At 43.5% G+C, this 11,392-nt stretch overlaps 1 protein-coding gene across 1 annotated transcript; it reads right to left on the bottom strand.

Moving 5' to 3' along the window:
* Nucleotides 1-6,410: 6,410 nt before the first annotated feature.
* LOC125448208 (fidgetin-like) lies at nt 6,411-8,413 on the bottom strand. The gene is given in 3 exon segments (XM_059643451.1): nt 6,411-6,938; nt 6,940-7,124; nt 7,279-8,413. Coding segments are annotated over 3 exon segments (1,845 nt in total). The 5' UTR covers nt 8,411-8,413.
* Nucleotides 8,414-11,392: the final 2,979 nt, after the last annotated feature.

Genomic DNA, 11,392 nt, shown 5'->3' on the forward strand with positions numbered 1-11,392 from the left:
TCTCATCAATTCCTGTTGCAACAAAAGACACTCATGCCTGGGAACAGAGAAAATACGAGTCATTTTGAGACTCCTGATAGTCCAATTCTTACTCCACCAACTCAAAATTGTCATAAGGTCATTTCTGGAACAAAGAATGCTTCAAGTAATTTGGATTTGTCTACTGCTTCAAGCAGTTTAAACAAGAAGCAAAGAGGTGTAACAGTGTGGATTATTTTTGGATGAGGGTATCAAATGGCATTCCTCATCTGTATCCAATTTGTAAAAGGTAAGCTTTACCATGATGGAGTTTAATAAAGAGTTCAAATAGTAAAATAGTAATTCAACTGCAAACTCAACTCTAAAAAGCAAGCAATAAGAATCAATTTCAAATGTGCATCTGGTACATCATTAAACCACCTATTTAATCTGTATCTCTTACTGAATTACCTATTTTCTGGAAAACTAATTGATGTGCTCCTACATTTTCCAAATCTTGCCCTCTGTTTGGCTGTACTGAATGCTTAAGTACGTGAATGTGCCTCAGAATAACATCAGAACTAGAAGCAGGAGTAGGCCGTTCAGCCCATCGAGTCTGCTCTGCCATTTAAAACAATCATCCTCATCTCATCCTGGCCTTAACTCCACTCTCCTGCCCGCTCTGCATAACCATTCAGCCTGTTGCTAACTAAAAACTCCACTTTACATTTGCTCAGTGTCCCACCTTCCACTGCACTCCAGGGGAGTGAATTCTACAGGTTCACATCCTTTGAGAGAAGTAATTTCTTCTAATCTCTGTTTTAAATCTGCAACCCCTTATTCTAAAATGTACTAGATTGCCGCATAAGGGGAAACATCCTCTCTGCGTCTACTTTGTCAATTCTCTTTAGCATCTTCTAAACCTCAATTAGATCTCATTCTTCTAAACTCTAGTGAGGAGAGGCCTGAACTGCTCAATCTCTCTTCTTGAGACAGGCCTTTCATCTCTGGAATTAATCAAGTGAATTATCTCTGATGCCAGTGATTCTGCATCCCTCTTAAAGGAACTACAGCTATGTGTGTTAATTTATATAGACTGTGTTGATTTGTGTGGTGTAAGGGGGGAAGGTGATACAGACTTTGTGATTGGTCTTGATCATTTTTGAGATGAAAAAGGGACGAATGTCCTGGAATATTCCAAAACAACCTGAGCTGGTGTAAGAACTTAAATGAAGGCTAGATTTAGTTGCTTGTTTGCTTGCCACAGAGGGCTGTGGAGGTTAAGTCACTGAGTGTCTTTAAGACAGAGATATATAAGGTCTTGATTAGTCAGGAGATTAAGAGCTATGGGGAGGAGGCGGGAGAATGGGATTCAGAAACATATCAGCCATGATCAAATGATCATCAGACCTAATGGGCTGAATGGCCTAATTTCATTCTTAAAGCTTAAGGCTTATAACGCAGTAAATAGTTGGAAACCCAATCTTTACTTCATGTTCTACAATAATGGGTTTTATATCTGTGCAAATATCTTTTGAAATTTATTTTTGAAGCTTATATTTCAGAGAAGCAGCAAAAGACAGTGGTATTCTATTTTAGCGAACCAGTGACAACGCACAACAAGGCCAATGACAGGACTAAGATAAAAGCAAAATCCTGCAGATGTTGGAAACCCGAAGCATAAACAGCAAGTGTTGGAGAAACTCAGCAGGCCTGGCAGCATCTGTGGAGAAAAAAACAAGAGGTAACATTTCCGAAAAAAGGTCCTGAAGCTGAAATATTGACGCTGTTTCACTCTCCGTAGATGCTAATGACAGAATTACTGTTTACAGAGGCTTTAGAAGCTTACCAGGAACTTGCCAAAATATGGCCTTCAATGTAACTGAACTGGACATTTAAAAACGGTGCTTACCTAACAATGTTTCCAGCAGTGATTTGAAATATCACAGCTTGTACTTATTATTTTACTTATTACAGGCTTGTTTCGCTATATATTGCTCTGCAATGCAATCTTGCAGCTTTAAAAAATGTAGAACTCTGAAACAAAAATAATATAATAGCATTTTATTAATAAGAAAAGAAATGCAGTTTTTATGCATCCTGTACTTTGTAAAACTTCAATCATTACAAGAAGGAAATGTACAAGTGACACTGAGGTACTATAACAGTAGGATAATCATTGCTGAAAAAAACAGACTTGCTGTCAAAGCTTTTCATTTTGCATTCATCAGGACAAAATCACAAGAATACCACATCGCAAAGGAAATAATTTATACTGGAGGAGAAGAGGTTACTGATTGGTTGGCATGGCCATGATGCATCCACCAGGGAAAAGCAGACTCCCTTATTTTGTTTAATAGGGCAAGGATCAATGCGGCTTTCTGTTTGCAAAGCACAGAGCCTTACCTTGTGAATACATGTACCTTTGAGCACTCGTAAAGTGTGTCTCACCCCAACTAATAATCTTAAACTAGTTGTTAGTCGAATTCTTAGCAACATTCAGGATTGGCAAGCAAGTATTGTCCAAACTCGGAATCGCATCTAAAGTTGGACACTACGTTCTAATTTTCTCAAGTGCTGGCTTTTAAGTACGGTTATGTCTTCCTGTTGCAAACAGCCAAAGGGTTTGATATTTGATAAAATTAGCAATTGGAGAATCTCAGTGGAACAATATGGGGCAGGTTCTGACTGACAAAAAGCAAATTTGGAGCTGATATCAATCTTTATACAAACATTTAGAATATATGTCTGTGTAAGTCAGAGAAGGGTACTCTTGCAATCACTTAAGGATGTAGTTGGATAAGGGGCGGAGGAAGGAGAGAGTAAAGATTGAGGCTAAAAAGGTTGAGTTCCGAAGAAGGGTCACTAGACATGAAACGTTAACTCTGTTTTTTTCTCCACAGATGCTGCCAGACCTGCTGAGTTTTTCCAGCAATTTGTTTGTCTGCAGGATTTTGCTTTTATTGGAAAGAGACACTTCCTGGTCTAATAACCTGCCATTCTGGGTAAAATGAAACTGCCAGCTTGGGAGTGCCATCCTTCAATCACACTTTGCCTCCAGCCCTCCTGTGATATTGGTGACTCTGTTGGGAATGGGTGGAGTTCTGTTCCAAACTTGCAAACCAGAAACTCTGGTCAGGAAGGCCAGAATCCAACTTAATTGGACTTATGACCATTGTGCTTTTTACTGATGATTTCCAGCCAAAGGAATAGGATGAAAGTGAAATTTTGACATTATCTTTCAAATTTAACCCAGACTCGCACAACGAAACAAATAATAAATTTTATTCTGATGCTCTTTTTCAGTATCCACGTACGCCCTCCTATTTGACGTCCCTTTACTCCCAGGTCACAGTGGAGATATTGTGGACAGGGGAACTGACTGTATCATTCTTGTGGCTTTCCCAAATGAGAATTGATTGTAAAATGATTTTGTGCAGTTTGCAAGCCAGAACCCACCTCCCCTTTATGTGCTTCAGACTGGAGTTAAAGGCTAGCTTGAACACATGCTAGTCTCTCATATTTTTCAACTGCTGTTCAGTGTGTGGAACCATTCAATGCTGCACCCACTTAAAGATATGAGCCACATGAAGCATATGGAGCAATGAATGTAGTTCCCATGTTGTCATTTGCTGGTTATCAAATTTCACAGCCAAAATTTACTTGGCTATACAAATATTGACTGGGAGAAATTTGATATTATTTGTACTGTCTGATATTGTACAAAGGCTAAATGCATTCTTATTAAATTTATTTCACTCACTTTTTTTATTCATTTCCAGGATGTGGGTGTCACTGGCTGGGCCCAGCATTTATTGCCCCATCCCTAGTTGCCTCTGGAGAAGGTGGGGGTGAGCTGCTTTCTTGAACTGCTGCAGTCCATGTGCTGTGGGTTGACCCACAATGCCCATAGGGAAGGAGTTCCAGGATTCTGACCCAGTGACAATGAAGGAACGGCGACATATTTCCAAGTCTGGATGTTGGGTAGCTTGGAAGGGAATTTGAAGGTGATGGTGTTCCCATTTATCTGCCGCTCATTTTAACATTAACCATTTAAAATAAACAGGCTAATTCCTTTAAAATGCCCTTTGAGAAGGTGGTGGAGAGCTGCCTTCTTGAACCACTGCAGACCATGTGCTGTAGGTTGACCCACAATACTGCTAGGGATTTTGACCCAGAGATGCGGAAGGAATGGCAATATATTTCCAGGATGATGAATGGCTTGGAGGGGAACCTGCAAGTGGTATGGTGTTCCTGTTGAACCAGGGGTGATCCCCTGGCTTGATGATAAAGGTAGACTGGAGAATTCACCAGGGCATAAGGTTACAGATTGCTATTGAATCAAATTCTGCTGCTGCTGATGGCCCATAGCAGCTCATGATGGCCCAATTAATAGTTGCCAGATATGTTGAAAATCTATCCCATTTATCATGGTGTAGTACCACACAAAATGCTGAAGGGCATCCTCAGCTGTGAAGACAGGACTTTGTTGTAACAAGGGCTGTACAGTAATGACTCCTACTTATACTGTCGTGGGCAGATGCATCTGCAACTGGTAGATTGGTGAGGACAATGTCCAGTTGGTTTTCCCTTCTGCCACTGACATTTTATTGCCTGTCTCCAGTACTGAGTTATCAGTCAAGGGAGCAATGGCATGGTGAACAGGAATCAGTTGGAGATTTCCTTTTCTATATTTGACCCGACACTTCATGAGGTTCCGAGTCAATGTTGAGGACTCCCAGAGCAATTCTCTCCCAACTGTATCCCACTGTGCCACCACCTCTGCTGGGTCTGTCCTGCCGATGGGACAAGACACATCCAGGGATGGTGATGGTGGTGTCTGGGACATAGTTGTACTCACTGAATCATACTGTTATTTGACTTGTCTGTGGGACCCTTGACGATGTGCAATTTCAGGGGTGACCCATGGTTCCTCATCCAAAACAGACTTGTTTCATTCGCAAGTCCACTGAATGAATACTGACTCTCATGTTTTTTATTCATAGCAGCTATTATAGTTGCTGGACCCTATTCTATCCTTGCCAATTATTCACACATAGCACCATCCACTGTCCTGGTTAGCCATCCAGAGCAGAAAGTCTGCTTGATTTCCTATTTCCCAGCCTGGCGAGACTGTCAGCTCAGTCAGGACCATAAGCTCTTGCCTTTCATAATGTAACAACTGTTTCATTACTAGCTAACCTAAAACTGCTTGATGGAATCTGGCACAAAAGAATTCATCACATACCCTGAAGCTAAATAATCATAGCTGTCTTCAGTAGCTGAAGCAATACTCTTAATAAAACAGCGCAAATTTAAGGATGATAAAACAGACTGCTTTTTACACCCAGTGGAACAAAAACAGCCACAGGGTGTGCTGTTATCTTCGCAATGAGGACAAATGCCATGACATCTGGAGTGAAATGACCTACCTTTGGACTGAGCCAGCAGCAACAGTTTTTTTTAAAAACTATCTAGTTTTGATTCATTTGAGCCACAATTAAACCAGAATATGCAAAGGTTTGAACAGTAACCAGCATCCCAACATTACTGTCGCCTACAGAAGTACCATCAGCGCATTTCTCCACTTGATTGTGGAGATGTCATTGAGGTTAATGTGAGGAGTTCGGAAATAAGCATGCCCCTTCACAGACATCTCACAAGAATCGCTCTCGAATGGAGACGCTCGAGGACCTCCAATTTCGGGCCTGGGACTTCATCATAACATCAACAGGGCTGAGGTAACAGCCTGAACACAGGTTAATGCCCCAGATTCCAGGCAGTTAAACAGAGGGAATCACAGGGGTCTCAGGGAGGTAGGAGTCAGTGACTGCTGTTGGGTGGAGAGCCAGCAGGCCAGGTCAGGAAGAGATGAGGGTTGGAAGGGTTTGGAGGTTGAAGTTCGGAGTGAACTCTGAGATCTCAGCGATGGAGATTTGCTTGTTTTCACACATGCGATGTTTAGCACTGGTTTCCCTAGAGGTCATCAGCTCAGACACACTACCTCACGGAAAAACAAAATGATAGCAGGGACCAGAAGCAGGCAGAAGACGCCTCATTTGTTTATGCAAATTGACTAACATCTGCTTCAGATTTGGGTAAAGGATGCCCCTGGTTTGTCCTTTATCAAGATGGCATCTGAACAGCTCAGGTCATTGGGGTGCCCAAGCAGCATCCTGGGCATCTAAACTGGTGCCGCCGATCCCAATCATGCTGTTGTTCACTTGATGCTGCAGACCAGCTTCTTCCTTTGCTTCTCCTTCCCAGCTTTCCTCCACCCCCACCCCCTGCCATTCCACCTGGGCCTCACAAACGTCACGGTCAGGCGCGAGTTCCGAATAACCTGCTCCACTCTGAGTACAACTTCAGCTCCTTTTGCAAGACACTGGGCTGAACTTTGCAAAGAGCGTTTTCAAAGCCCCCATAGGGGGTAGCCTGTTGACAGAGCTGTATCAGGTCACTCCCAGAATACCCCTCTGTATGGTGCAAATTTCCCCATCGCTCAGGCTGTGGTCTTGTTGAGACAAGCCATAGATTAAAATCTGACATCTTGCAATGCTGTCGGATGGAGAGACGTCAAGTCGCTTTACAAAATACCTGTGTATAGTCTCCTCTATGTCATCCAGATGCCTGGTACCTTTGTTGACTATGATATGGTCACTGCTCAAGTTCACCATGCCTTCTACATGAGACAATAGTTTGGCTTTAATATAGCTTAGATGGTTACTCTCTTCACTGCTAGTATTAGAGAGCATAGCATTGAGTTCATTTATGAAGATAACAGACAGTTGAAGGGATTGGGCCGTGAGAAACATAGCCTGCAAGATCATCTCTCCATCTCCCTTCCATTTGGAGATGAAAGATGACCCACTGACCTTTAGGAAGGTTGCCCCGAGGCAGGAGGCGATACACCTTGTGAGCATTGTTTTACACCCACGGCAGGGTCCGAACACCAAAATGCTTTTGGGTGGTTCGCTTCCCACCACAGTAAGCCACAGGCCTCAGCAGGGGCCACAACACGTGCTCCTCAATCAGTGCTTTCACACTATCCTGTCTAGCAATATCGCCCCGTTGTACTGGAGGACCACAGTCAACTACTTCATTTGTCACAAGGTTTAAAAGCTGAGAATCCAGGTTCTTCAACTGCTCCTCTCTGCAGCTGGTGACTAAATGTGAGGCCATGGTCATCAACCATTTCCCGATTTAATAACGTAGGGCTGAACTGCACAAGCGCTTCCGTCGGTCTTGATTGCAGCAGATGTTCGTCATGGCTGTAGAGCGGAGGCATCACTCCTTTCCCTTCCTGGCCACTGTATTTGCCAATAAGATCATCCACAAGACCTTGTTTCCTCTTCGACTCGACAGACAACACCTCATTGTTTCTGCCGAAGCCATCACCTTTGCAATCATCAGGACCAACATCTGCTGGCAACTGGTAAGCCGCCGAAATAGTCCTTTGTGGTCCATAATTGTACCTTCTGTATCTACCAGTACTCTCCAGCTCCTTTGCTGCTGAGGCTTTTCTCTTCAAAGATCTGCCCGAGCCATTGTTGACAGGCGACACTGAGCCAGGAGCCACGTTGTGCCTTTGGTTATCATAGCCAGAGACAGTGGAAGGTCGGGCCGTAGGGGTTAGAAGAATAGGAGCTGGAATGCCCGAGGGGACGTACGAAGATGGGAGATGGGCCCCCGTGTAACCAGGGCCCATGCTTGATTCGCTCGGGTCTCTATTTGAAGGGTACGTGTGCAGTGGGCTTCCTCCAGCTAAAGCTGAACTGTAAGATGGGACTATAGTGGGTGTGGGATGCACTGGCTGTAGAAGGCTCGAGCTACTTAAAGGTAAAGAATAAGAGGAAGGGGCTGCCAGTGATGTTTGGCTGCAGTAAGCTGAGGGTAAGTAAGTACCATTGTAACCTGATGAGAATTCCAGAGATGTTCCAACTGGGACAAGGCTAGACTGAAGACTCGGGAGAGCGGTGGGACCACATACATGATTTGGATAGCGAGATTCAGAGTGACTATTGGCTGTGACAGAGGAACTGCCTATCCCTACACTGCTGTCACCTGCTGGGACAGTGGGATGAGTTTCTGTTTTACTGCCAGAAAGGCCCTCATGGACTGAGTTTATAGAATATGTATCATTTACACTCAGTGACATTTGCCAGGTATCATTTTCACTCTTTTGCTCATGAACTGACCCAAAAGACCCATCTGCATAAGGATTTAGCTCAGGTCTCTCATATGAAGAGTTCACAAGCCCAGAGTATTTCTCTGCAAACTTCTTCAGCAGATTGGAAGCAGACAGTGCAGAAATGTTGTCGTTCGCCCATACGTACTGGTGACGTTGCTGGGTGAGATTGCTATCGTCTGGTTTGGGTGCTGGAGAGGAGGTTGTAAATGAGATGTCGGGGTAATGCTCTGGCTTCTGGGCATGCTCCGGTGTCCAATGCATTTTCCACAGGCCTGAAAAGCAACAAAATACATAGTGACTGAGAGCTTCAAAGAGCAGTGCATTCAATTGGAGCTGCTAGGTTATCTAGTTGTCGGATTGTCAGAGTTGAATGTTACCAGGTATTTGCTTTATCCTGAATGTAAAACTCTTTGGGTACCATCAGTCAGGCACAAGAACATATGCTTTCAGATCTGAGTGCTATTTCGAGATGGAGGTGTCTTGTTCTCAAAATTTTCAGTGGCCAACCAACCACCCCACAGGGAACTGAACAATCAAGGCAAGGAGGGGCCCAAATTGAGCCCAGCCAAGGGCAGAGCAAGTCATGACATTCAATCTACTTACTCTACCTATATTTCCCTATATTTCCTACAGATATCCTTCTTAGGACAAAAGGGATCAAAGAATAGGGGGAGAAAGACGGAATAGGAAACCGAGTTAGATGATCATATTGAATGGAGGAGTAGCTTCGAAGGGCCAAATGGCCTACTCCTGTTCCTATTATTTTTACTATAAGACCATGAGATATAGGAATAGATTTAAGCCATTCAGCCCATTGAGTCTGCTCCTCCATTTGATGGCCAATCTGTTTCTCAATCCCATTCTCCTACCTTCTCCCTGTAACTCTTGATCCCCTTTTGAATCAGCAATCCATCGACCTTTGTCTTATGACTGTGTTTTCTGCTTTACCTCAGTGTTGTAATGTAGCAAGACAGGGCTCACTGATTGCAAAAATATTCCACTCAAAGGCCTAAACTGATTGATTTTCTAAGTAACTGGCTCAGGGTCTCAGTCCCTCGTAGTAAGTGTATGCATGGACAGAAGTGGGTGAACACAGACATAGGCTTGGCTGAGATTCCCTCCCTTCCCTGACTTGAACATATATTCTTCCAAAGTTTGTTGCTACTTTTTATAGCAATGCACAATCTTTTGTGATCATTGTCTGGTACCAGGGGTAAAAGCTATTTAAAGGCTAATTTGGATCGAGGACCTGAAGTTATTCCAAATCAAATTATTTTTACAATGAAAGAAGGATCAATGCACCATGACATTTTTTATCCTGGCTTAGTTTACAGTTGACATCAGTGCCTCCCTGATAAAATTTTATTTTGACATTTAGGGGCTTGCATTCTTTTGATTGGAGTAATGTCACCGGACGGGTGATCCAGAGGACCAGGTGAATTCTCTGGGGAGCATGATTTCAAACCTTACCACAGCCCCTGGTGGAATTTAAATTCAATTAATATTTAAAAAACAAGTCTCTGTCATAGTTACTGTGACAATTATCATTGATGATTGTAAAAAGCCATCTGGTTCACTTCAGTGAAGGAAATCTGCCAGCCTGACCTGGCCTGGCCTACATGTGACTCCAGGCCCGCAGCCATGTGATTGACACTTAAGCTTTGAAACTGGCAAGCCACTCAGTTCAAGGGGCAACTGGGGATGGGCAAAATGTGTTGGCCTTGCAAAGGACACCCATGCTCCATGAAAGAGCTATTATTTTCTAATTTCACACTATGGAAAACTAATAAATATTTAGTTGCACTAACTGACAACTGTGTTCTGCAGACCATTTTTAGAAGCATTGCAGTATGGATTTTTTACCCCCCCTCAGACATACTTCTGGTGGAGTTGGGGTTTTGAACTTGTGGTTCAGTTATTCAGGGATAAATGACATTACTACCATGCCACAACAACCCAGGTATGTCAGAGAGTGCATGTGAAGAAAGGAATTGCATTAGGCCATTAATCACTGATAATTGGCAAGACACACAGCAGCAACATTTCAGGGACTGACTGAGCAACAGGCTACAATTCGGAAATCCTCAGACCATACTTATCCTCCCCGTGATAGTTAGCAAAAAAGTGCCCATTGGCAAAATAAAGGAAAGACTTGCATTTGCATAGCGACTTGCGCCCCTTTGGGATGTGCCAAAGCCCCTTGAAGCCAGTGGAGTACCTTTGAAGTGTTTCCACTGTTGTAACCTTGGAAGCTGATTTGCGCACAGCAAGATCCCATAAGCAGCAATTAAATAAAAGAAACGACAATTCACCCATAGTTATTGTTGCTCTCGGGACTCCTCCCGATCCAAAATGTCTTCACAGATGGCCTGAAAAACACTTAGTAAGGTTTTTATGAAAAATACATGCATAATTATGCAGTAGTGGAGGTTAATTGGAAAACCAATAATTTTACATCAAGTTAAACCCGGCATTTGGGTCAAGTTAACAAGAGGTTAATTTTGATCGCTCTCCTCACGCCCTGTCAGATCACAGCTTGGGCATGAGACTCAGCTCCCTGCTCCCTTGACCCTATTCTCTCCGGAATGATCACCCAACATCCTGCCCTGGTGCCCATGCTAGCTGACATTGTAAATGGCTGCCCTTATTTTATATGCCCCTTGCCAACTCTCCCCCTATACAACACTCCTTTCATATGTTCTCTCTATACCTCTATCTACTAAATAATCTTTGATGTCTCTCTGCAAGCGACCACTCCCATCTCCAATCTCCCTTTCTCTGTCGGGTCCTTGAATGTTTTTGACCTTCTTGTGCAGCTTTAGGGAATTAGCTGTATTCAGAGTCACACGAGCAGCTACTACCTTGGTGAACAGTCAGTCCTATCTACATTTGACTACACCACCGTTCACCAACTTGGTCAGATCACAGAGATGTTGAGGGTGATGGGTGGGAGCCACAACATTTATCCTCAGCTTGCAAGGTGCAGGCCGAACATCACACATTTAGACGGAAGCCTCCCCATGGACTGGAATGAGAAGCAGCATCTCAACATGAAAAACTGTGGTCTGTACAGATGAGATACTGCAGGACCTTCCCTCAGATTATTTCCATTCCCAGCTAAGACGGCAATGAGTAGGAATTTCCTCTCCTTGAGGGTCATTAGTTTTGGAATTCTCTTCCCTGGAGGCCAGAGGAGGCCGGATTATTGAGTTTTTTAAAAATAATTGGCGGGGCAGGCAGGAA

Source organism: Stegostoma tigrinum, chromosome X, assembly GCF_030684315.1.
Source record: "Stegostoma tigrinum isolate sSteTig4 chromosome X, sSteTig4.hap1, whole genome shotgun sequence".
In the NCBI taxonomy this organism is placed as follows: Eukaryota; Metazoa; Chordata; class Chondrichthyes; order Orectolobiformes; family Stegostomatidae; genus Stegostoma; species Stegostoma tigrinum.